General features: G+C 41.0%; 1 protein-coding gene across 4 annotated transcripts; it reads left to right on the forward strand.

The window, feature by feature from the left end:
- The first annotated feature begins 1203 nt into the window (after positions 1 to 1203).
- On the forward strand, positions 1204 to 24713 carry LOC139173908 (membrane-spanning 4-domains subfamily A member 4A-like). Of its 4 annotated transcripts, none has more exons than XM_070763803.1 (7): positions 1204 to 1262; positions 10027 to 10167; positions 13518 to 13634; positions 16490 to 16546; positions 17430 to 17573; positions 20788 to 20907; positions 23338 to 24713. In XM_070763803.1, the coding sequence occupies exons 2-7, from the start codon at positions 10075 to 10077 to the stop codon at positions 23416 to 23418; spliced, it is 612 nt and encodes a 203-aa protein (XP_070619904.1). In that variant the 5' UTR covers positions 1204 to 1262; positions 10027 to 10074; the 3' UTR covers positions 23419 to 24713. The 4 variants fall into 4 exon arrangements, with proteins under 4 accessions (XP_070619904.1, XP_070619908.1, XP_070619905.1 ...); XM_070763807.1 differs by having other exon boundaries at positions 13518 to 13571; XM_070763804.1 differs by having other exon boundaries at positions 1208 to 1262; positions 10024 to 10167.
- Positions 24714 to 26581: the final 1868 nt, after the last annotated feature.

Raw genomic sequence — 26581 nt, forward strand, 5'->3', positions numbered from 1 at the left:
ATCTATCTATCTATCATCTATCTATCTATCTATCTATCTATCTATATCAAACATCTATCATCTATCATCTATCTATCTATCTATCTATCTATCTATCTATCTATCTATCAACAAACACCTATCATCTATCTATCATCTATCTATCTATCATTATCTATCTATCTATCTATCTATCTATCTATCAAACATCTATCATCTATCTATCATCTATCTATCTATCATTATCTATCTATCTATCTATCATCTATCTATCTATCTATCTATCTATCTATCTATCTATCATCTATCATCTATCTTTCACCTATCTATCATCTATCTATCATTATCTATCTATCTATCTATCTATCTATCATCTATCTATCTATCTATCTATCTATCTATCAATCTATCTATCTATCTATCAAACATCTATCATCTATCTATCATCTATCTATCATCTATCTATCTATCATTATCTATCTATCTATCTATCTATCTATCTATCTATCTATCTATCTATCTATCTATCTATCTATCTATCTATCATCTATCTATCTATCTATCAAACATCTATCATCTATCATCTATCTATCATCTATCTATCATCTATCTATCTATCTATCTATCTATCTATCTATCTATCATCTATCTATCTATCTATCTATCTATCTATCTATCTATCTATCTATCTATCTATCAAGCATCTATCATCTATCTTTCATCTATCTATCATTATCTATCTATCTATCTATCTATCTATCTATCTATCTATCTATCTATCAAGCATCTATCATCTATCTTTCATCTATCTATCTATCTATCTATCTATCTATCTATCTATCTATCTATCTATCTATCAAACATCTATCATCTATCTATCATCTATCATCTATCTATCTATCATTATCTATCTATCTATCTATCTATCTATCATCTATCTATCTATCTATCTATCTATCTATCTATCTATCTATCTATCTATCTATCTATCTATCTATCTATCTATCTATCTATCTTATCTTTTACAGCAAAACAAAAGTTTGGAAGACTTAAAAAGGTCCTGAGATGCTGCGACGTGTCTTGCAGCTGCAAAGATGAGGCTGGCGCAAGCTATTCCCTTAATCAAAGGAAGCGAAAATGGGTTTTCGAGGAAAAGAAGAGGAAGGGTAAGAGAAGGGTAAGAGAAGAATCCGCTCTGCTTCCTCGTAGAGATCACTCGCTCGCCAGCCTTTGAGAAAGGAAGGAGCCGAAGCGCCAGGCTTTGGACCAAACCCCAAAGTTAGGTGAGTTACCTTGTGTCCTTCCTGGGCTGGTGACCAGTAACGCCGGGGAGGGGGGGGACGACAAAAGGACGAAGGATCCCAAGCCGAGCGGGAGTGGGTGGGTCAACCTCAGCCGGCTAGCTCCCCTTCTGCTACTCCGAGGGGCTTTCCTGGGGGGACGGGGACTATTCACGCTTAGCCCAGCCGATCCTATAAACCCAGCAGCTGAATCCAGGCAACGTAGTAACTTTCTGTAATTACTGCAGTAAGTTTTTCAGATGAACGCTTTTTGCTTCCCCCCCCTCCTCTCCCCCGCTTGAAATCTGAGCCTTTCCAACTCCATTCGGGGGTGGGGGTGGCGGTGTGCAATGGATCCTGCGTCCCGAAAGCAGATGGATGAAGTAACGGGGTTGAATTCGCCTTTGCGGGAATGGAATAGAATAGAATAGAATTCTTTATTGGCCAAGTGTGATTGGACACACAAGGAATTTGTCTTTGGTGCATAGGCTCTCAAGGTACATAGAAGAAAAGATACATTTGTCAAGAGTCATGTGGTACATAGGGGTCAAATAAGCAACGAAGAAACAATCAATATTAATAAAAATCTTAGGATACAAGCAACAAGTCACAGTCATACAGTCCTAAGTGGGAGGAAATGGATGATAGGAATGATGAGAAAAAACTAGTAGTAATAGTAGCGCAGACTTAGTAAAAAGTTTGACAGGGTTGAGGGAATTATTTGTTTAGTAGAGTGATGGAGTTCGGGAAAAAAACTGTTCTTGTGTCTAGTTGTCTTGGTGTGCAGTGCTCTGTAGTGACCTTTTGAGGGAAGGAGTTGAAACAGTTTATGTCCAGGATGCGAGGGGTCAGTAAATATTTTCATAAAACTCTTCGAAGCACCAATCTGTCCAGCGGGGGTGGGGTGGGTGGGGTGGGGGGTGGGGAGTGATTTAGGAGATTCAACCTCTGAAGTGTTGATGTCAAAGGTGGAGAAAATCTTGGGAAGTTGCTAAAAAGGGGGAGCAGGCTGCGTTTACGGTTTCCAATATTTTTTATATTTTTTTGAACTCCACATCCATACATATATCAATGCATCTACCTTTGGAAATAAAATAAGATCAATAGAAACATAGAAACATAGAAACATAGAAGTCTGACGGCAGAAAAAGACCTCATGGTCTATCTAGTCTGCCCTTATACTATTTTCTGTATTTTATCTTAGGATGGATATATGTTTATCGCAGGCATGTTTAAATTCAATTACTGTGGATTTATCTACCACGTCTGCTGGAAGTTTGTTCCAAGGATCTACTACTCTTTCAGTAAAATAATATTTTCTCATGTTGCTTTTGATCTTTCCCCCAACTAACTTCAGATTGTGTCCCCTTGTTCTTGTGTTCACTTTCCTATTAAAAACACTTCCCTCCTGAACCTTATTTAACCCTTTAATATATTTAAATGTTTCGATCATGTCCCCCCTTTTCCTTCTGTCCTCCAGACTATACAGATTGAGTTCATTAAGTCTTTCCTGATACGTTTTATGCTTAAGACCTTCCATCATTCTTGTAGCCCGTCTTTGGACCCGTTCAATTTTGTCAATATCTTTTTGTAGGTGAGGTCTCCAGAACTGAACACAGTATTCCAAATGTGGTCTCACCAGCATTCTATATAGCGGGATCATAATTTCCCTCTTCCTGCTTGTTACATACATAGTTACATAATTCTATCTAATCCCTTATATTTCCTTATCTGCACCTCTATCATATTAATAAATCTGTCAGTCTGTAGTCTTTTTTTTCGTTCTCACTCTCCTCTCACTCTTTTCAACTCTTCCGTCTACTTTCCTTCTCTCCCTCCCTCCTTCCTTTCTCTCTCCACTCCCCCTTTTTTTGAGTAGAAAACCCCCAGAACATACGTACAAACTGAGTGAAACCACACTCAATGCAAGTGACTGTGAGAGAGATCTAGAAGTCTTGGTAGACAACCAACTAAACTAAGCCATCAATGTGCAGGGGCAGCTAAAAAAGCCAACCCAATCTTAAGCGGCATCAACAGAGGGATACAATCTAGGACTTAGGAGGAACTGATACCACTTTATAATGCCTTTGTCAGACCACACCTAGAGGACTGCATTCAATTTTGGGCTCCACACTACAAAAAGGAAACTCACTGAAACTCTGGAAAAAATACAGAAGAGGGTAAGCAGAATGATAAAGGAATAGAAACCAAAACTTAGGAGGAAAGGTTTGCAGGAACTGGGCATGGATAATCTAGTGAAGAGGAGGTCCCGGGGGTGGGGTGGGGGCATGATAGCAGTCTTCAGATATTTGAGGGGCTGCTACAGTGAGGAGGGGGGGGTCACATTGTTTTTCAAAGCACCAGAGGGCCAGACAAGGAGCAATGTATGGAAGCTAACCAAGGAGAGATTCAACCTAGAAATAAGGAAGAACGTTCTGATGGTGAGAGCGATCAACCAGTGGAATGGCCTGCCTGCGGAGGTTGTGAATGCTCCAACGCTGGAGACCTTGAAGAAGAGACTGGACTGTCATATGTCTGGGATGGTAGAGGGTCTTCTGCACCAGCAGGAGGTTGGACTAGAAGATTCACAAACTACAAATAAAAAATAAACTTCCTCCTTTCTACAAACTTTTTATTTTTTATTTTTTTTATTTATTTTGTCCAATACACAATGAGGGTTTTAGTGGGTGTGTGTATACACACACACACACACACACACACATATACATATAGTAAAATACATGATGAAGGTTACAGAGGAGATACTCATAGTAAAATATATCTAAGAAATAATAGAAAAGAAGGTATAGTAATAGAACATATCAATGAAAGAATAGAAGAAGAGATATAGGAATAGAAGAAAGGTATAGGAGATATAGGAGAGCAATAGGACAGGGGACGGAAGGCACTCTAGTGCACTTGTACTCGCCCCTTACTGACCTCTTAGGAATCTGGATAGGTCAACCGTAGATAATCTAAGGGTAAAGTGTTGGGGGTTTGGGGATGACACTACGGAGTCCGGTAATGATTTCCATGCTTCGACAACTCGGTTACTGAAGTCATATTTTTTACAGTCAGGTTTGGAGCAGTTAATATTAAGTTTAAATCTGTTGTGTGCTCTTGTGTTGTTGTGGTTGAAGCTGAAGTAGTCGCCGACAGGCAGGACGCTGCAGCATATGATCTTGTGGGCAATACTTCCTCTTTCTCTCTCTAAACCTTCCCTTGATTGGTTTCAAATCCAATAAATCTTATATTAAACAGATTGATAGTATATTACTAAACAGTTATATTCTTTTCTTTTTCTCTTTTATAATATTAAAAAAACTGTTTATAATAGTTTTCTTTTAATGATCAGCATACAGTAAAAATAATGCTACCTCCTCATTCTAATTTTGTTATCTGGGTTACTTTATTTCTTTATCACTCCTAATTTTTTATTTTTGTGCTTATTTTACTACTGTTTCTAACTGTATTCATTTTCTATCCAATTATAAAACTTCACCCAAACCTTATAGCATTAGCAATAGCATTTAGACTTATATACCACTTCATAGTGTTTTTACAGCCCTCCCTAAGCGGCTTACACAATCAGTATAATGCTCCAAACAATCTGGGTCTTCACTTTATCCACCTCGAAGGCTGAAAGGCTGAGTCAACTTTTAATTATAATATTTAGATTTTTCTCTGTCTTTAAGTTCCATTCCACTCTATTCATCTCCGCACAATCCAAGATTTTTGTAAGTATATCTTCTTCAGATGGAATCTTAGATCCTTTCCATTTTTGTGTATATACAATTCTTGCTGCTGTTATCACATGTACAATTAAGTATGTGTCTTCTTTACTAAAATTGTTTGGCAAAATGCCCAACAAAAAGGTCTCTAGTCTTAATTCTAGCTTTTGCTTAACCATTTTTTTCCAATTCGTGTCTGTATTCGAATACAAAATATTTTTGCTGCTGCACATGTCCACCACGTATAATAAAAGGATCTTGTGTGTACTGACATTTCCAACTTTTCATAGTTTTGTCCTTAAACATTTTAGCAATTCTTTCTGGTGACATGTGCCATTTGTAAAACATTTTATATAAATTTTCTTTCCCACAGTTGTTTTCATAATTCTATTGTATACCCAAGTTTTATGCCCATTTAACCATAGTATATTTAACATTCAAATTCCAACTCCACATATAATAAATAATTATATAGTTTCTGGACCAAATTCTCATCTACGGCTATTAATATTTCATCTAATTCGGTCTTCTCCAATATAATATTCTCTGCCTTACTAACTTTTTCATATCTCATCTGAATGTATAGTCTCATAAACCAGTCCATTATAATTCCTTGTTCCTACCACCTCTGACTGGCCCCACCTCTATGGGAACAATTTGTAACACAAGTTCTGTTGAGTTTGATTTTTGAGCTGTTTTGTAGTTAATTAGGCATGCTGGCTTCAAAACTGTAGTTAGTTTTCTTCTATCACGTCAAGTTTTTTCTCTACACTTTATAAGAATGTGACCACTCTCTGCAGAATCGAGCATGGAGTGTACGGAGAGGGGTGGCATACAAATCTAATAAATAAATACATAAATGGATCATAGAAAGCAGTGTTGCTCTTGTATTGGCTTCAATTGCAGTTGAATTGGCCACCAAGATCTGACCTGAAACCTGGTGATCCAAACGTTCTACATCAGCCGCTTGTCGACAGAAAGAACATTATATTTCCACTCTGCATATAAAATTGGGTCTCATGAAGCAATTCGTTAAAGCTCTGCCAATTGAAGGAGACTGTTTCAAGTACAGTAATACCTCGTCTTACGAACCTAATTGGTTCCCGGGAGAGGTTCGTAAGGCGAAAAGTTCGTAAGACGAAACATTGTTTCCCGTAGGAAAAAATGTAAAAAGGAATTAATGCGTGCAACGAAAAAAAACCTACAAAAAACCGCCGCCGCCAGTCTGTCACCTTTTGAAACAGCCAGGGGGCTTCTCGGCGGCCTCCCGAACGCCGAACCCAGAAGTTCGGGTTTGGTGTTCAGGTTCAGCAGGACGCTGAGAAGCCCCCCGGCTGTTTCAAAAAGCGACAGCCAGGCGCCGGGGCTTCTCAGTGGCCTCCTGAACCCAAACTTTTGCCAAACATCCGGGTTCGGCATTCGGGAGGCCGCCGAGAAGCCCTGCCGCCCAGCTGTCACCTTTTGAAACAGCTGGGGGGCTTCTCGGCGGCGTCCTGAACGCCGAACCCGGAAGTTCGGGTTTGGCGTTCAGGTTCAGGAGGATGCCGAGAAGCCCCCCAGCTGTTTCAAAAAGCAACAGCTGGGCGGCGGGGCTTCTCGGCGGCGGTGGTGGGTTCGTAAGACGGAAAAAGTTCGTAAGAAGAGGCAAAAATTTTTCGAACCCCGGGTTCGTATCTCGGATTGTTCGTATGGCGAGGGGTTCGTATCATGAGGTACCACTGTATCTCATTTTGGCATTTCCTAGCCTGTCATTTGAAAAGATAAAGGGCGGTGTTTTTATGGGTCCACAGATTCATCAGCTTGTTAAAGATAAACATTTCATCAGAACAATGTCAGAAGTTCAAAAGAATGCTTGGTTGGCATTAAAAAAAATGGTTAAAGACTTTCTTGGAAATACATGAGCACAGAATTACGCTGAAATTGTTCACCAATTCTTGGAGACCTTCAAACTGCTACGTTGCAACATAAGCATTAAATTGCAATTTTTACATAGCCATCTTGCTAACTTCCTGGAAAATCTTGGTGCTGTCAGTGATGACCAGGGTGAGCGATTCCACCAAGATTTGAAGGTCACGGAGGCACGATATAAGGTAGATGGGATGTACATATGTCAAAAAGGTGTTGGATGAAGGTGGTGCGGTGGATATTGCCTATCTGGACTTCAGCAAAGCCTTTGATGCGGTTCCACATAAAGAGCTGATAGATAAATTAGTGAAGATTGGACTTAATCCCTGGATAGTTCAGTGGATTTACAGCTGGCTGAAGCGTAGACATCAGAGAGTTATTGTTAATGGCGAGTATTCTGAGCAGAGACAGGTTACAAGCAGTGTGCCACAAGGGTCTGTTCTGGGTCCTATTCTTTTTAATATGTTTGTGAGTGACATAGGGGAAGGTTTGGTAGGGAAGGTTTGCCTATTTGCCGATGACTCTAAAGTGTGCAATAGGGTTGATATTCCTGGAGGCCTCTGTAATATGGTAAATGATTTAGCTTTACTAGATAAATGGTCAAAGCAATGGAAACTGCAGTTTAATGTTTCCAAATGTAAAATAATGCACTTGGGGAAAAGGAATCCTCAATCTGAGTATTGTATTGGCAGTTCTGTGTTAGCAAAAACTTCAGAAGAGAAGGATTTAGGGGTAGTGATTTCTGACAGTCTCAAAATGGGTGAGCAGTGTGGTCGGGCGGTAGGAAAAGCAAGTAGGATGCTTGGATGCATAGCTAGAGGTATAACAAGCAGGAAGAGGGAGATTATGATCCCGCTATATAGAGCGCTTGTGAGACCACATTTGGAATATTGTGTTCAGTTCTGGAGAACCTACAAAAAGATATTGACAAAATTGAATGGGTCCAAAGACAGGCTACAAGAATGGTGGAAGGTCTTAAGCATAAAACGTATCAGGAAAGACTTAATGAACTCAATCTGTATAGTCTGGAGGACAGAAGGAAAAGGGAGGGACATGATCGAAACATTTAAATATGTTAAAGGGTTAAATAAGGTCCAGGAGGGAAGTGTTTTTAATAGGAAAGTGAACACAAGAACAAGGGGACACAATCTGAAGTTAGTTGGGGGAAATATCAAAAGCAACATGAGAAAATATTATTTTACTGAAGGAGTAGTAGATCCTTGGAACAAACTTCCAGCAGACGTGGTTGGTAAATCAACAGTAACTGAATTTAAACATGCCTGGGATAAACATATATCCATCCTAAGATAAAATGCAAAAAATAGTATAAGGGCAGACTAGATGGATCATTAGGTCTTTTTCTGCCGTCAGTCTTCTATGTTTTCTATGTTACATATGATTGCTGACTATTGTTGGTGCCAAGCAAGAATGCCAACAGATTAAACCCTCCAGAAAAAGCTATAAGCAATTTTTTTACCTTAATATGTATAATTATCAAAAACAACTATTTAGTATGAACACAACTTAACTTGCAGTAATTATTATAGCCTTTGTATGAATAAAATTATTCTTTGTAAACAGTATATTTGGTAAGTTTTTACTTTCCGTTATGTGCACAATTTGTATGACTTTTGAAAGTATCCTGTAGCTTTAAAAGTTGACGTGATAGACAAAAACTGTGGCTATTTTTGGATCCAGAAGTCAAATGTTAGTTGAAAACAAGTCACAGATTTAAATCAACAAAATTGCTGTTCCCCAGTGATGATTTATCCCAGCTGATTAGGAAGGAATGGAGATTTTGCAATAATCTTCCCCTGCCATGCCCACCACACCACACTCACCAAGTCACATCATGCCCACCAAGCCATGCCCACAGAGCCGGCAGTAAAATGTTTGAATCCCACCACTGTGCTAGAGCTTCTGAAATGAAAGATTATTTGTCTAATCTTGCTGGAGGTTCAGACACGAACAATTTTCTTGTCAAATCAAATTTGGGTCAGCCACTGAGACCAGAAATTTACTCTTCTAACTTTTCGGACTTATGCTTTTGGCACCTGAGGAAAAAAAAGGTTCGCCATCCCTGCTCTAAGAAAATGTAATCACTAATTCACTGTCGGCTACCGTAGGTACCTGCAATTTAAGGATAAATTTAAGGGTAAAACGTGCTGCAAAGTGCATTTTTCTTGTCATATATAGAAGATCCTCTCTTCTGCCAAAGAGATGAGAATCTCCCTGCAGGCAAAATTCCCAGGATAACTTTAGTTTCACTCTAAGACAGGGATGGCAAACATATGGCATGCTATTTTATATCAGTATCTTAGATTTGTTTAATATAATCCTTTGCACGAGTTATATTCTCATGCTTTACTATTCAATTTTAGCATATTATACTGCATTTTAACTTATTATTTATTCAAATTCCCTCTATTTTAGCCAATTTTATTGTATTTTAACAAGTCACAGTTTTATGACGACCGATGTGGTCCTTTTCCTCGCTTTGATATGGTCGATTGACTAATCAAATAAAGTTTATATTGACTACTGTTTGGGTGTCAGAGGTGGCACGCGGAGTCATATCTGCTGGCACGTGAGCCGTTGCCCTAGCTCAGCTCCAATGTGCATGTGTATGCCGGCCAGCTGATTTTTAGCTTGCACAGAGGCTCTGGGAGGGTGTTTTTACCCTCTCTCAGCTCCAGGGAAGCCTTTGGAGCCTGGGGAAGGTAAAACATGAGCCTACTGGGCCAACCAGAAGTTGGGAAACAGGCCGTTTCCAGCCTCCCAGAGGGCCTCCAGCGAATAGGGGAAAGTGTTTTTGCCCTCCCCAGGCATTGAATTATGAGTGTGGGCACTCGCGCATGTGCGATGGCGAGCGTGCATGCTCTTTCGGCACCTGAGGAAAAAAAAGGTTCGCCATCCCTGCTCTAAGAAAATATAATCCCTAATTCACTGTCGGCTACCGTAGGTACCTGCAATTTAAGGATAAATGTAAGGGTAAAACGTGCTGCAAAGTGCATTCTGTAGAAGCTTTCAGATGCAGAACTTAAGTACTGAGGAATGAGAAATTTAAAGATGGGGATCGTGTCTTTTCTACATTCTCTCTCTTTTCCCTTCCTTTCTATGGTCCTCAGCAGTGTTGGGTTTGCTGGCCTAAAGGAGCCGCCATTCTCGCAAAGGCCAGCATGGATTCTAGTCTAAACCTGGGCTCCACCATTGAGACTGATCTTCCAGGCCCAGTGAAGAAGTTTTTTCGGGGTGAACCTCTAGCTCTGGGGGTGAGTATGGAGAGAAATGGAATGATGGTCTTTTCATTTTGGAAATATCCCCTGGTCTCCTATTCTTTTCACCATCATCAGGCTGAAGTTCCAATCTTTGTGTTGTTGTAAAATGGAATGTTAGCAACTGTCATTTCTTCCAAGTATATAGTGTGGGGGTGGAGATTTGTTTTGAATGTAGCAAATAGATTGGGTGATTATGTTTCAGTGATCTGATTGGTTGGTGTAATCATAATTATTAGAAGGAATGACATGGAGATTTTTATGAAGTGTTTTGTTTAAGGCTGATTTCCAAATATAAAATTCTAAAATCATAATTATTAGAAGGATTGACATGCTGATTATTATGAAGTGTTTTTTTTGTTTAAGGCTGGTTTCCAAATTTCTGGTAGGCGGGACGTGTCATCTCTTTTATTTATGCAAAGAGGTCTCCTCTCAATTTCTATAGCTTCTAGAGAAATTCTTCTATATAAATTCTCTGTTTTGTGGAGTAATTTAGTTTTTTCAACATTCCATTTTACAACAACACAAAGATTGGAACTTCAGCCTGATGATGGTGAATGTGATTTCGCCGAAACGTCGCATAGACATGCAAAATATTACACAGGGCAAAACCCGAACTCAGAACAATCTACATACATATACCCGTGAAAATTTACGAAAACAAATATATATATATATATATATATATATATATATATATATATATATATATTTGTTTTCGTAGATTTTCACGGGTACAGGTATGATGGTCTTGGTATATTTGGGTTTCTCCCCGTGTAGGATTGGGAAATTTCTGGCGACATTTCGACAAGGTCCCACTCGTCATCTTCAGGCTGGTGTTTCTGTCCTTGTTCTAGGGCGAACACAGCGAGACCTGAGCTGCTGCAAGCTATGTTGGAACCTCCTGATGAGTCAGTGGGGTAACGCATCAAGGACCCCAGGTGTTACCCCACTGACTCACCAGGAGGTTTCAACACAGCTTGCAGCTGCTGAGCCATCACACCACACCCACTCACCCATTGTTAAATGACGATGTGTTTTATTGGTCAGCTAATGTAATATCTAAGAACTGTATAACCTCTTACAGGAAGTTGGTCTTGAGGGCTGTAGCATGAGGCCTGGGGGGAGGGGGGGAGGAATTCTTTTCTTATTTATATATATACTGCTCAAAAATAAATAAATAAAGGGAACACTTAAACAACACAATATATCTCCTAGTAAATCAAACTTCTGTGAAATCAAACAGGAAGCAACACTGATTGACAATAATTTTCACCTGCTGTTTTGCATTTTCAAACTTCGTACAGAACAAAATACAGTAGTCCCTCACCTATCGCTGGTGTTATGTTCCAGACCTGGCCGCGATAGGTGAAATCCGCAATGGGGAATTTATCGACTGATAGTACTTATTTAAGTATTTATATTAGGTTTAGGTTTAGGTTTATTGGATTTATATGCCGCCCCTCTCCGCAAACTCGGGGCGGCTCACAACAATAATAAAAAACAGTACAGTACACAATACCAAATCCAATGCCCACCCATCCAGTTCCAATTTAACCCTGCTGTTCTGTTTAAGAAAAGTAACAAATCCCACACCAACTTTAGTAAAATAGAATGCATTTTGCATGCAAAACTATCCATAAATTGAAAAAAAATTCACAAAAACGGGGGGGGGGGGCGTGCATTATATCCGCAAAATAAACCAATAAGATTTACTTTTTTCATTCCAATTTTCATATCATTGTGTGCAGAAATGTTCAGACTACTTTCCAAGTGAAAAAAGCTTTCAAAAAGACCAAACATAAGCACTGCAAATGAAGAGTTTTCGGTCCGGGTCAGGGTGACCCGGGAACAGAAGATTTGTAACTATTTTTGCCCAGCAAAAACTAAGCCCCCACCCCCCACAAAAATTCTCATAGAGAGAACCCCTGAAATGATGAAAAGCCATGAAATTTCAAGTTTCAGATATGCAGGGAAAATTTTTTTACAGGGACTCAAACTTGGCTTTGGGTCGCATACGACCCGAACAGAACAGCAGGGTTAAATTAATAATCTCATAAAAAACAGTATATATAAAAAACAGGCACACAGTCAATCAATCAACAAAACAACATGGGCAATGGGGAGGTGTTTTAGTTCCCCCATGCCTGACGGCAAAGGTGGGTCTTAAGGAGTTTACGAAAGGCAGGGAGGGTGGGGGCAATCCTAATCTCAGGGGGGAGCTGGTTCCAGAGGGTCAGGGCCCCCACAGAGAAGGCTCTTCCCCTGGGTCCCGCCAGACGACATTGTTTAGTCGACGGGACCCGGAGAAGGCCAACTCTGTGGGACCTAACCGGTCGCTGGGATTCGTGCGGCAGGAGGCGGTCCCGAAGATATTCTGGTCCGGTGCCATGAAGGGCTTTATAGGTCATAACCAACACTTTGAATTGTGACCGGAAACTGATCGGCAGCCAATGCAGACTGCGGAGTGTTGGAGTGATATGGGCATATTTGGGAAAGCCCATGACTGCTCTCGCAGCTGCATTCTGCACGATCTGAAGTTTCCGAACACTTTTCAAAGGTAGCCCCATGTAGAGAGCGTTACAGTAGTCGAGCCTCGAGGTGATGAGGGCATGAGTGACTGTGAGCAATGACTCCCGGTCCAAATAGGGCCGCAACTGGCGCACCAGGTGAACCTGGGCAAACGTCCCCCCAACAATATTGTAATTGTTTGGTAAGTTTTCATTGTTTTAAGTGTTTATAAACCCTTCCCACACAGTATTTATTTTAGATACAGTATTTAAATACATTTACAATTTTAGATATATTTTTCTTGAAAAACCTGCCGATCGAGTTCCGTGGGCTGTTTAAATCTGCCGATCGACTTCCTCAGAAACCTGCGAACCAGCGAAGATCCGCGAATGATTTTTCTCATTAATATTTCTTGAAAACCCGCGATGAAGTGAAGCCGCAGTAGGTGAAGCGCGGTATAGTGAGGGACTACTGTATTCAATGAGAATAATTCATTCAGATCTAGGATGTGTTTATTTTTATTTCTTTCAGCAGTGTATATAATTATGTATATATGGGTTGAACATAAAGATGCCTATGCCTGAGGAATCCCAAAAAGGATGAAATTGATTGTGTAGTGCCTCCTACTGGCCAGTTGCTAAAATGACATGAAGAGAGGCTGATGAACAACAGTGATCTAAACCAGTGTTGGGAGAGATGCTGGGAGTTGTAGTTCAGTGACATTGTAGTTTAGTGACATGCTGGGAGTTGTAGTTCAGTGACATTCAGAGTTTTGTTGTTTCCCACTCCTGACCATCACTGATCTTGTGATTTCTTTTCTCTCTCTCTCTTTCCAGATCACACAGATATTCATAGGAATCACAGGAATTATTTTCGGGATCCTGCTCGATGTAACCGATGGCTTTTTCATTATCTATATTAGTATAATGATGCCTTATTGGAGTGGAATCTTGGTAATTTTACATAATGGTGTATTAAAATGAGTCAACAGCATAACTAGAGATCCCGGTGCATATCCTAAGCAGCCTCAAGGCAAACTGGCCTTAGCTGAAGGGTCCTATAGTTTAGCAGCTTGGCTAGTTTCATTTTGTGGCTTATGTCTATTCTCCAAGTTTCAGAAAATTTCTAGAAAACCACTGAACTAAGAGATTGCAAACATGAACGCAGGTAACTACATTGACTCTATTTCCTCATTCCCAGCTCATTCAGCGATTGTTCCAAATTACAATATGGAGGGATGGCGGACGGACCAGTTTTCAAACTTCTGGCCATCATAGTCACTCCAAGGTCCCCATGAACATGATTCAGTTGTCTGGCACCTGGTGTGCATTTTACAGTGGTCCTGAGTTCACCTTTTGCACAATCAGCTTCTCATAGGTTCGACTACTGTAATGCTCTCTACATGGGGCTGCCTTTGAAAAATGTTCGGAAACTTCAGATCGTGCAAAATGCAGGTGCGAGAGCAATCATGGGCTTCCCAAAGTATGCCCATGTTACACCAACACTCCGCAGTCTGCATAGGTTGCCGATCAATTTCCGGTCACAATTCAAAGTGTTGGTTATGACCTATAAAGCCCTTCATGGCATCGGACCAGAATATCTCCGGGACTGCCTTCTGCCGCACGAATCCCAGCAACCGGTTAGGTCCCACAGAGTTGGCCTTCTCTGGGTCCCGTCAACTAAACGATGATGTTTGGCGGGACCCAGGAGAAGAGCCTTCTCTGTGGCGGCCCCAAACCTTTTGAACCAGCTCCCCCCGGAGATCAGAACTGCCCCCACCCTCCTTAACTTTCATAAGGTTCTTAAGACCCATCTCTGCCGTCAGGCATGGGGGAACTGAGACATCTCCCCCGGGCCTATACAGTTTATACATGGTATGTTTGTGTGTATGTTTGCTTTTAATAATGGGGTTTTTAGTGTTTTTTAAATTATTAGATTTGTTCTTACATTGTCTTTGTTATTGTTGTGAGCCGCCCCGAGTCTATGGAGAGGGGCGGCATACAAATCTAAATAATAATAATAATAATAATAATAATAATAATAATAATAATAATAATAATAATGTTAAGTCAATGGGGAAGCCAGCAGGAAGTCGAAAGCCACATTCATGTGAATTTGTGCTTCAGATGACTTATTCGATATCCTTCATTACTGCATTACTGTATAAGTCAGCACAGCCGTATCACATAACACTTAATAACTGCACCGAGTTGCCCATCTCAATTTTGGTGGGCGAGGACTGCCCCATAATCATTGTGAGAATCAGTTCCCATTCATGGCCACACTTCTTAGCGTTTTTATTCAGCCTGAATCCTGAATCTGAGAGTTGTTCACAGCATCTGGAGAGCTGTGTCCCTGCCATAACAAAATGAGGAAAATGCTAAATTGTAGTGCAAGACTATTGAAAATGCCTGTGAATGTAGTAGCTCCTTTCTTTAACCCTGATGTCCCTTTCAGGACTTTTTAGACCCAAATTGAGACCTTGTAAAAAAAATTCCCTGCATATCTGAAACTTGAAATTCCATAACTTTGTCTCATTTGAGGGGTTCTTTCTAAGGGCGGTGGGGTTTTTTTTTGGGGGGGGGGGGTGTTTTGTTTTTGCTGGGCAAGACCCGGAGACCCGGAGTATAAAAAGACCCGGAGTATAAAAAGGTTGGATCTAGCTACTGTTCAAATTAGTAGGCAAAGGGCAAAGGCTTTCAAAAAATTGAAAATTGGAAGCCTTATATAGATTCGACACAAAAATATGTAACCCTTCCCTGGTGCAGAGCTGAAAGGATTGGATACTGTAGCCTAGAGGTTAATTCTCTGCCTTACAAGGCAAAGGTTGCAGGTTCAAGTCCCAGTGAGTGTATGGCTAGCTGATGAGGCCAAAATAAGGCTGAAATAGATCTATCCTAGTTTCCCTTAATTTTCAAATTCAGCAAAAAACATGTGACACATACAGATAGAATTGTCAGCTATCAATAAAATTAATTGCCTTGGAAATGGCCCTGGGTTAGGCTGAGAGGCAAATAAGGAGCTGTGATGTTCCTTCAATACACCAGGGTGATTCGACACAAAATTATGTAACCCTTCCCTGGTGCAGAGCTGAAGGGATTGGATACTGTAGCCTAGAGGTTAATTCTCTGCCTTACAAGGCAAAGGTTGCAGGTTCAAGTCCCAGTGAGGGTATGACTAGCTGATGAGGCCAAAATAAGGCCAAAATAGATCTATCCTAGTCTCTCTTAATTTTCAAATTCAGCCAAAAACATGTGACATCATTTTTTTCATTTCAATTTCCATTTCATTGTGTTCAGTAATGTTCTAATTAGTATGCCAATGCCAAAGATGGTGAAAAAAGTCTGATTTTGCAGCCTAATCTAGATAAAAATGAACATAATTGCACAGAAAGGGAGGCGGTGTGCTTTTATGAGCAAAATAAACAAATAAGCATTCCTCTTTTCACTTCATTTTTCATTTCATTGTGTTCAGAAATGTTCAAATTAGTATACCAGTGAAAAAGGTATTCAAAAAGACCATTCCAGTAGCTAGAACCAAACTTTTTATACTCCGGGTCGAAAAGGACCCGGAGGGTAACAAGTGTATAGTAAATGCAAAGAGAACAGCAGGGTTAATGCCTTAAAATAAAGCAGCTGCATCTTCAGCTAGAATATGGAAGGCTGACTGAGGCTCAGCACAAGAGATAACCAGAGAACAATGAACAGTGACAGTAGGCAACAATTCAAGGTGGGAGAGAGATTCTAGGTCTATATTGTTCTCTGGAGATAGAGCCATAGTGGTTCACTTGCTTTCTCTTCTCTTCCAGTATATCATCTCTGGATCCGTAGCTGTGGCAGCTGCTCGGAATCCCAAGATCCCACTGGTAAATAACCCATTTGACATATGTTAATGGCTTAATTGGAAACACTCCATTTCTGGAATCCTGGCCCTGATCTCTACCTTCTTCAGGAAAGGTTGAAAAAGTCTCTCATCTGAAGCTCTGGGCTGCTCTAACCCACTGGTTGGCCAAAAAGAAGCTTGTTGGATTTCTGATATTCCTGGATCACCAACATCAAATGGAGCATCATGAGGATTCTATCTTGTTGTTTAAGAGCGTTTCTGCTCCAAATTCTTGTCTCGAGTTCCCTTTTTGGAACCTCCGGGTGTTTTGTGGGTATCATTATGCCAGTTTTTGGCAAAGAGGTTGTTTGTCCCAATCAGTGTTTCTCAACCTTGGCAACTTGAAGATATTTGGACTTCAACTCCCAGAATTCCCCAGCCAGCGAATGCTGGCTGTGGAATTCTGGGAGTTGAAGTCCAAATATCTTCAAGTTGCCAAGGTTGGGAAACACTGCCTTAGATCTTCCCCCCGACCAATGAATGCTTTAGTTTGATTGTTGAATGAATGATATTGATGGTTTTTGGATTAGAATTTTAAAGACTTTTTTTTTTAATGTATTCATTGGATTGCTATTATTGTTTCTTGTTTTTCTGTACATGCTGTGAGCTGCGTCAAATCCAATTAAATAAATAAAATAAATAAATGTGAGCCGGTCCTTCGCTGTTTCCAGGGTGGCTTCACGGGCCAGAGCCAAGCATCTCGTGGGCCGCATCAGGCCCATGGGCCTTGAGTTTGACACCCCTGGTGTAGAGTAAAAGTCTCACCTTTTCAGTCTGAAGCAAATTCAGAATTCAAAGCTAGCTGAATCTCTTGGTGCGTGTGCCTGTTCTTACATGTTTATTAATTTATTTTATCTCTCTCCTAGGTGAAAGGCGCGCTGTCAATGAATGTGATAAGTGCTGTAACAGCTGGTATTGGTATCGTAATCCTGGGTATCACACTGCCAACTGTTAGATTTCATTTCATGTACTTCTGCAGCGAACCTTTGGAAGTGTGTCTTGAAACTATTGTAAGTGTGCAACCTTTCAGAATTTCATCTAAAAAGTTGGCTTCAGTAGGACAGAGAAGGCAAATGGTGACCTCTAGCTGGACATGCAAATCTTTGGAGGACAGGGTGGGGTCAAAAAAAATCTCAGAGTTTTTTAACCATGGAATTGAGGGGCAGAAATGTTGTCTTGGAGTTTCAAAAGTTTTGCCCGCTCTAATTTTCTTTCTCCCAGTCTTTTTCCAAACAGCTTCAAGAGTAGGGTGTTCAAGGCATGGCCAAGAATTAAAATAGTAGCTGTATCAGTGCAGCCAAAGTTGTGCCCGTTTTTTATGTGGGACATAAAAAATCTCGCCAGAGATTTAATTGCACTGTTGCGTCTGGCATTTCTTTTCTCTTTTTTTGACCAAATGTTACCTTTTTTTGTTCCACAAAAGTGTGTTTTGCAGTTTTTGTTGTGTAGACTGTGAGCAAACTAGATACTTGGAACCGGGTCCCATCTTGACTAGGTGCTAGCTATGCTGCCCAGGAGGCATTAGTCAGCTCCATCAGGTAGAACCAGTATTGGGCTGCTGCCCCCATGGGGTGGGGTGGGGGAATGCAGCGGCGGTAGTACGTTTATGCACTATTGATTGAATACTTAATAGTTTTTTAATTGTTCTTCCTTCTCCAGTACTTCAGTATTATCCCTAATTACTTTTAAAATAGGAAATAATTAAACAGTATGTTTTTACCCATAAACACTTTAATCACTTTAATGACTATCTAGAAGTGAACTTTTATAGCAATCAAAGAAATTTGAACTACTTGCCTAATCTGTTATCATACCGAACTTTGCGGGTTCAGTACAAAACCTTAAAATGTGACTGTGCTCTTCAACAAATAACGCTGTCTATCATTTGTCCTTTTTGTATCTATTCAAATAATGTGACTTAATCAATTGAAAAAGAGTCCAAGCACCTATTTGAACATTTATCTTGGTCGGTAAGCCATTCCCACCCAATCACATGAACTTATAAATGTTATCTCACTGCTCTCAACTTAAAAAAACAACAACCCCAAAACGCCACCCTCCTTTTTGGCCAAGCAAGACAGAGCTTATATACCAGTGATGGCAAACCTTCTTTTCCTCGGATGCCGAAAGAGCGTCAGTGCATGCTATTTTATTTTATTTTATTATTTATTTATTCATTTGTCCAATACACAAGTACATAGGAAGAAAATAGACATGTGATAATATAAAAAGGGTGAAAGTGGGCTTAGAGGAGAGGATATATGAAAGGAAGAGAATATATAAGATAGGTGAAAGAAAGGAAAGACAATTGGACAGGGGACGAAAGGCACACCAGTGCATTTATGTACGCCCCTTACTGGCCTCTTAGGAACCTGAAGAGGTCAATCGTGGAGAGTCTAAGGGAGAAGTGTTGGGGGTTAGGGGTTGACACAATTGAGTCTGGTAATGAGTTCCATGCTTCGATAACTCGATTGTTGAAATCATATTTTTTACAGTGAAGTTTGGTGCAGTTCGTTTTGAGTTTTAATTTGTTGTGTGCTCCTGTGCTGTTGCGGTTGAAGCTGAAGTAGTCATTGACTGGTAGGACATTGCAGCATATGATCTTGTGGGTAATACTCAAATCGTGTTTTAGACGCCGTAGTTCTAGGCTTTCTAGGCCCAGGATTGTTAGTCTATTTTCATAGGATATTCTGTTTCGAGTGGAGGAGTGAAGGGCTCTTCTGATGAAATATCTTTGGACATTTTCAAGGGTGTTGATGTCTGAGATGTGGTATGGGTTCCAGACAGATGAGCAGTAGTCTAAGATGGGTCTGGCAAAAGTTTTGTAGGCTCTTGTGAGTAGAGTGAGATTGCCTGAGCAGAAGTTGCGTAGGATCAGGTTAACATCTCTAGAGGCGTTTTTGGCGATATTGTTGCAGTGGGCTTTAGCACTTAGGTCATTCGATATTAGTATTCCAAGGTCTTTTACAGAATGTGGGTTAGCAGTGAGTGATTGTTTATTCAGTTCGTATGTGCAGTTAGGATTCTTTTTGCCAATGTGGAGGGTAGAGCATATAAAAGTGCCCAAACCCTGGGGAGGACAAAAACAGCTTCCCCTGCCCCCTAGAGGCCCTCTGGAAGCTGGAAAAAGCCTATTTCCCAATTTCTGCTGGACCCAGTTGCCTCGTGTTTCGCCCTCCCCAGGCTCCAAAGACTTCCCTGGATCTGGGAAAGGGTAAAAACGGCCTCCCTCGAAGGCCCTCTGGAAGCAAAAATCACCCTCCCAGAGTCTCTGTGCAAACCAAAAATCAGCTGGCCAGCACACACATGCACCTTGGAGCTGAGCTAGGGCAACGGCTCGCATGCCAGCAGATATGGCTCCGCGTGCTACCTGTGGCACCCGTGCCACAAGTTCACCATCACTGCTATATAAAGTATCTAATCTGTTCTGTCGGGCTCTCTGGTGGAATCCTCCCAAAAATTCACAGGTACAAATTTCAGACACACACGTTTAAAAATTCAAAACAATGTTCTTTATAATGAAAATTCACTTAAACTAAGCCCTCTTTTGGTATAGCAAAGAGTACTCGTCTCCAAACAAACTGGTAATTTATACAAGTCCCTTATCAGTCCTGTGATACTTAGCTTGCAGCTGTGAGGCAATTTAAAGTCCTTCTTTCACAAAGTGAAACACACATTGCTCTGGTTTAGGTTCAAAGCTGGGAAAAATCAGCACACGAAAAGTCAAAGTCAGTAAAGCAGTCACGAAACACAACGATCACAATGGCCAAACCCACAGGCTGCTATTTACAGCAGCCTCACTAATGACCACAGCCCCACCCAACCACAGGTGGCCTCATTTTCTTTGATAATAATCTCTCAGTTGTTGTTGCCTATGCATCGCTCTCCGCATGCGTGGCTGTATCATTAACTCTTGTTCTGAATCCAAGGAGGAGCTAGATAATTGATCTCCTTCTGAGCTGTCTGCCACACTCTCCTCCTCCCTGTCACTCATGTCTTCTTGGTCAGAGGAGCCTTCATCAGCAGATTCCACCGGGGGCAAAACAGGCCTGCAGCATGTGGATGTCTCCCCCACATCCACAGTCCTTGGGGCAGGAGCTGGGCCAGAGCTAACCACAACATAATCTAGACCATTTTCCTTCCTTTAGAATTGGAGATAAATATGCCTCTCTATATATATATATACATAAAAATGAATCTGTTACTTTTCTGCTTCATTGATAGCATATAGTGGAAGGAATTTTGGCTATTCTTCTTGTGTTCACCATCGTGGAGTTTTGCATCGCCATCTCTCTCTCGTCTTTTGGCTGCAAGATGCTTTGCCGAAATACCTTCACAGAAACGGTAAGATTCCAAAAGAAGGAGGTTAGTTAATCCAAGGAAACAGATTTGGAAACATGGCTGGCCAAGAAACTTAGATTCTAGTTCATACCTTATACTGAGTGTGCTGTAAAAGAAACAAAGCAATAATTTGGCTTCGCACATGATGCTATGTTGCAAATCCTGAGTTTAAAAAAATAGTGGTGGTCAATTCTAATATTGTGATAAACCTAAAGGAAACAAACCACTTTCCATATCACAGTGAGCCCAACCTTCATCTTGAATTGGCAGAGAAGGAGATATTAGGACATGCTTGGAGTTGCCTCAAACCACAAGATGGGCAGCAAATCAGTAGTGGGATTCACACTTTTTTTTACTACCAGTTCTGTGGGCGTGGCTCAGTGGGCGTGGTGGAGCTTGGTGGGAATGGCAGGGGAAGGATAGTGTAAAATCTCCGTTCCCTCCCCACTCCAGGGGAAGGTTAGTACAAAATCCCCATTTCTTCCTGATCAGCTGGGACTCAGGAGGCAGAGAATAATAGATGTGGGTGAGGCCAGTCAGAGGTGGTATTTACCGGTTCTCCAAAGTACTCAAAATTTCCATTACTGGTTCTCCAGAACTGGTCACTTACAAAAAGATATTGACAAAATTGAATGGGTCCAAAGACGGGCTACAAGAATGGTGGAAGGTCTTAAGCATAAAACGTATCAGGAAAGACTTCATGAACTCCATCTGTATAGTCTGGAGGACAGAAGGGAAAGGGGGCACATGATCAAACATTTAAATATGTTAAAGGGTTAAATAAGGTTCAGGAGGGAAGTGTTTTTAATAGGAAAGTACAAAATCCCCATTTCTTCCTGATGAGCTGGGACTCAGGAGGCAGAGAATAATAGATGTGGGTGAGGCCAGTCAGAGGTGGTATTTACCGGTTCTCCGAACTACTCAAAATTTCCGTTACTAGTTCTCCAAAACTGGTCAGAATCTGCCGAAACCCACCTCTGCAGCAAATGTGTTTAATAATAATAATAATAATAATAATAATAATAATAATAATAATAATAATAATAATAACAACAACAACAAAAAACAATAACAACAACAAAAACAATAACAACAAAAACAATAACAACAACAACAACAACAACAACATGTGGTGAGACCACATTTGGAATACTGTGTTCAGTTTTGGAGACCTCACCTACAAAAAGATATTGATAAAATTGAATGGGTCCAAAGACGGGCTTCAAAAATGGTGGAAGGTCTTAAGCCTAAAACGTATCAGGAAAGACTTAATGAACTCAATCTGTATAGTCTGGAGGACAGAAGGGAAAGGGGGGACATGATCGAAACATTTAAATAGGGTTAAATAAGGTTCAGGAGGGAAGTGTTTTTAATAGGAAAGTACAAAATCCCCATTTCTTCCTGATGAGCTGGGACTCAGGAGGCAGAGAATAATAGATGTGGGTGAGGCCAGTCAGAGGTGGTATTTACCGGTTCTCCGAACTACTCAAAATTTCCGTTACTAGTTCTCCAAAACTGGTCAGAACCTGCCGAAACCCACCTCTGCAGCAAATGTGTTTAATAATAATAATAATAATAATAATAATAATAATAATAATAACAACAACAACAACAACAACAACAACAAAAACAATAACAAAAACAATAACAACAAAAACAATAACAATAACAAAAACAACAACATGTGGTGAGACCACATTTGGAATACTGTGTTCAGTTTTGGAGACCTCACCTACAAAAAGATATTGATAAAATTGAACGGGTCCAAAGACGGGCTTCAAAAATGGTGGAAGGTCTTAAACATAAAACGTATCAGGAAAGACTTCATGAACTCAATCTGTATAGTCTGGATGATAGAAGGGAAAGGGGGGACACGATCAAAACATTTCAATATGCTAAAGAGTTAAATAAGGTTCAGGAGGGAAGTGTTTTTAATAGGAAAGTGAACCCAAGAACAAGGGGGCACAATCTGAGGTTAGTTGGGGGAAAGATCAGAAGCAACTATAAGGGCAGACTAGATGGACCCTGAGGTCTTTTTCTTCCGTCAATCTTCTATGTTTCTATGTTTCTAACAACAACACAATAGGTACCACCTAATCTACACATGGCCCAGGCAACACTTCATATAGAATCCCTGAAATATGTGAGAGCATATAAAGCATTTATTTCTGGGACTTAGGAGGCAGCATCAACCATGCAAAACCAGAAAAGGATGCAGCTGCTTTAAAGAGAGGCAGCAATGTCTTTATGCTCCATTGAGAATCCAGATTCCTCTTGGGAATGGAGTCAGACATTATTCCAGCCCTTATTTGAAACAAGGAAAGACAGATAAATTCAACAGGAAGTTGGTAGGCTGAGAATTTCTATTCTGAGCTACAAAATGAGAAATGCATGCAAACAAGTGGCTTAAAATCTCATTATATGTTTCTTTAGGTTGTGGTCATTTATCAGAATGAGACTCCTGCCGGCACTGAACATCTACCCATTGACTGCAAACAGCCAGAATTCCCATGAGTTGCTTTCCCTCCATGGCAGCTATTCCTGGAGTGTATTGGCTCTTGCAAAATTAAAGCCTTAAGCTTGTTAAGGAATTACGTGGAACTTTTTACTCAGGGGAACATTAAAATATTTAATGGACTAAGCGAGGCACCATGTCAAAAAGGTCTTGAGGAAGTGAATGTTCTTTGTTGCTGGTTATAATATTTCTGCATGTGAAGGTTGGCACCTCTAGCAAGATATGTTTTTCTGTTGGAAAATGCACTGTTGGTGGGTTTATTCAGTGAAGGGCTACCAAAATGTTTACTACCACACTGTGGGCATGGCTTATGCAGGACGCCCTGCATTTTCTTTCAACATCTTTCAGTGCAAATTGGATGCTCTGGGGTGGAGCTCCATTTTTGTTACCCCACTGTGTTTCCCCCCTTCCGGGCAGCTGGCCACCCCTGGTTTTATTACATGTTATGGATAAATTACAGTTTCCACATTATAATGGTGGTATCACAGACCAAGCAAAGGCCAAAGGTCAGCTCAACAGAGATTAGCAACCATCAACTGCTTGCAACACATTCCAGAAATTGATTTGTGAGATGTAACTGTGTCCCTGGGAATTGTTCGAATAAAAGGTTGAGTCCGGAGCCATATATACTGCTCAAAAAAATAAAGGGAACACTTAAACAACCCAATATATCGTAACTCCAAGTAAATCAAACTTCTGTGAAATCAAACTGTCCACTTAGGAAGCAACACTGATTAACAATTTCATATGTTGTCAGCACATTCAACTTTGTACAGAACAAAGTATTGAATGAGAATATTTCATCCATTCAGATCTAGGATGTGTTTTTTGAGTGTTCCCTTTATTTTTTTGAGCAGCGTATATAGTCCCCTGAAAATTAAAAAGGCAAATTTATAGCCATAATTTAAATTTTTAACCAATTTATTCCAGTGGTTATAATACCAGGCTAAAAACCAAGCAATTGAAAGTTCTCGTCCCACTTTATAAAGAAAAGCAAGTTGGGTTGACTTTAGGCCAGTCCTCTCTCGGCTCAAATCATTTTGTTGTAGTGGGGAAAGTAGGAAGATAATGTTTGCTGCATTTAATTATTTATAAAAACAATAAAGACAGGATATAATATACATCAGCAGACTTGCATCCTGCCCCTCGACTTTTCATCAGGCTGCCTTTTACCAATCTAGTTCAGCTCACTTATCATTTGAGGCATTCCAGACTAATAAACTTGCTGAACTTGTTATGGCTTGCTGTTTTTATTTTTCTCTATATTCCAGAGCAATAAAGAGGGCTGTGGTGTGTGTGTGGGTGTGTGTGTGTTTGCCTCATTCTTTGTGATACAGTACTCTGTTCTCTCTCATTTTGCTGACCCTTGTGCTTTGCAGCAAAGGAGAGTTTGTGCTGCAAGCAAAGGGCGGTCATTTTCCGTAAAAATAACAATGTTTATTTTTACGTGAAGACCTCCCTTTGAAGGAGCTGGGGAATCCCTCCCATGAAGAGATTCCAGGGGCGGAGCCTTGACATCACCGGCAGGTTGCTAAGGATGCCAAGGTGATCACTTCCTGGATTCCATGGAATCCAGGAAGTGATCACCTTGGCGTCCTTAGCAACCTGCCGGTGACGTCAAAGCTCCGAACGCCGAACATGACCCGGAACTTTGCTCGAAGTTTCAAAAAAATTTGGGTTCGTGTTCGGCATACCGAACACCGCAAAATTCAGTACGGACCTGAATTGTGCGGGTTCGGTTCGCCCATCACTACTCTTTTTCCATCCCTTTCTCCTCCCCCCCTTGTGTGTGTGTATGTGTGTATACACACTCTTGAACCATTTCCAAAAACAGGTGAGGGCTGGGTTTTCTCTCTCTCTTATTCTTTGGGTGCTTTTTATCATATGCTTTAAATCAAGGGTCATTTCTCTCTCTTTTGTTTCTCTCTCTTTCCTCTCATTCTCTGCCTCAATCATTTTCTCATTTCTTTTTCTCTCCTTTTTTCCTCTCATTTTTCTCTCTCTCTCTCTCCCTTCCTCTCCTTGTCTCTCTCTCTCTTGCTTTCTTTCTCTCTCTCTCGCTTTCTTTCTCTCTCTCTCTCTTGCTTTTTTTCTCTCTGTCTCACTATCTTTCTCTCTCTCTCTCTTACTCTCTCTCTCTCTTGCTACCTCTCTCTTTTTCTTTCTCTCTCGTACACCACACCAGCATCGGGCAGTAGCCACGGGGCAGCAGCAGGGTGGTTGGCTGCGAGCGGGAGCCCTGACGGCGGCTGGACGTGTTGCTGGATGCCGTACATGGTGGCGCTGCACTGGGCATTGGTGCGGGGTTGCCACCTCCATCCTGGCCGAGCCAGCAGGCCAGTGCCAGCCCTGCAGCGCCAGCATGTATGGTGTCCACCAACACGTCCAGCCACTGCCGTCGGTGCCTCCTCCTGGAGCTCCCACTCGCAGCCGACTGCCCTGCCGCTGCCCCGTGACTACTGCCCGATGCTGCTACTGCCGGTGTGGTGTATGCTGTTGCCAAACACTTGCAACCACCGCCCCATGGCTCCTGCCCGGTGCCGCTGCTGCCGGCCCCCTCCCACCGGGCCCCAAAGCTCACCTGCTGCTGCATCTTTTGGAAGACATCCTTGAAATAAATCTGACTTTAGTGGGGCGTGCTTAATCTAATGGCCTGAATTGTTGGAGTATCTCCATACCGTAAGCATGAATTTGGCATGGCTTATTCTCAGCCAATCTTAGCTTATTCCTTCTCTATATTGTTGCTGTTTTTTTAATTAAACATTGCACAGTCAGCCAGATGCTCAGGGTTTGGCATTTTTGCCAACTTATCGAGTCCTTACCAAGGATCTGGGATGGGCAGATCAGGATGTTTGATGGTGTTACCAGATATCCGTGCAGGAGGGAAGCTGTTCCAAGTAAATGGAATGATTCCCTGATGGCAAATTTGGCAATGCCTACGGTGTTCAAATGGTGCTCCTATTATTTTGGGATTGCAACCAAGGCACCTGTTACTATTGGTATTACCCTTGCTTGCCTTCACCACAGTCATTCTATTTCTATTTGTAGGTCTTTGTATTTTGTTACCTTTTCCAGTTCTTTCTCTTCTGCTGTCTCCAGGCACCACCACATCCACTATCCACAGGTTTTTATTGTCTTCCTTATAGTCTGGAGTGCTATATG

This window comes from Erythrolamprus reginae, chromosome 11, assembly GCF_031021105.1.
Source record: "Erythrolamprus reginae isolate rEryReg1 chromosome 11, rEryReg1.hap1, whole genome shotgun sequence".
Lineage (NCBI taxonomy): Eukaryota > Metazoa > Chordata > Lepidosauria > Squamata > Dipsadidae > Erythrolamprus > Erythrolamprus reginae.

Bases quoted from the DNA above. Each gene is read 5' to 3' on its own strand.
- LOC139173908 (XM_070763803.1), top strand. From the start codon at position 10,075: ATGGATTCTAGTCTAAACCTGGGCTCCACCATTGAGACTGATCTTCCA. The intron at 16,547-17,429 runs GTAAATAACCCA...TCTCTCTCCTAG, and splicing joins GGAATCCCAAGATCCCACTG to GTGAAAGGCGCGCTGTCAAT. The intron at 20,908-23,337 runs GTAAGATTCCAA...ATGTTTCTTTAG, and splicing joins GAAATACCTTCACAGAAACG to GTTGTGGTCATTTATCAGAA.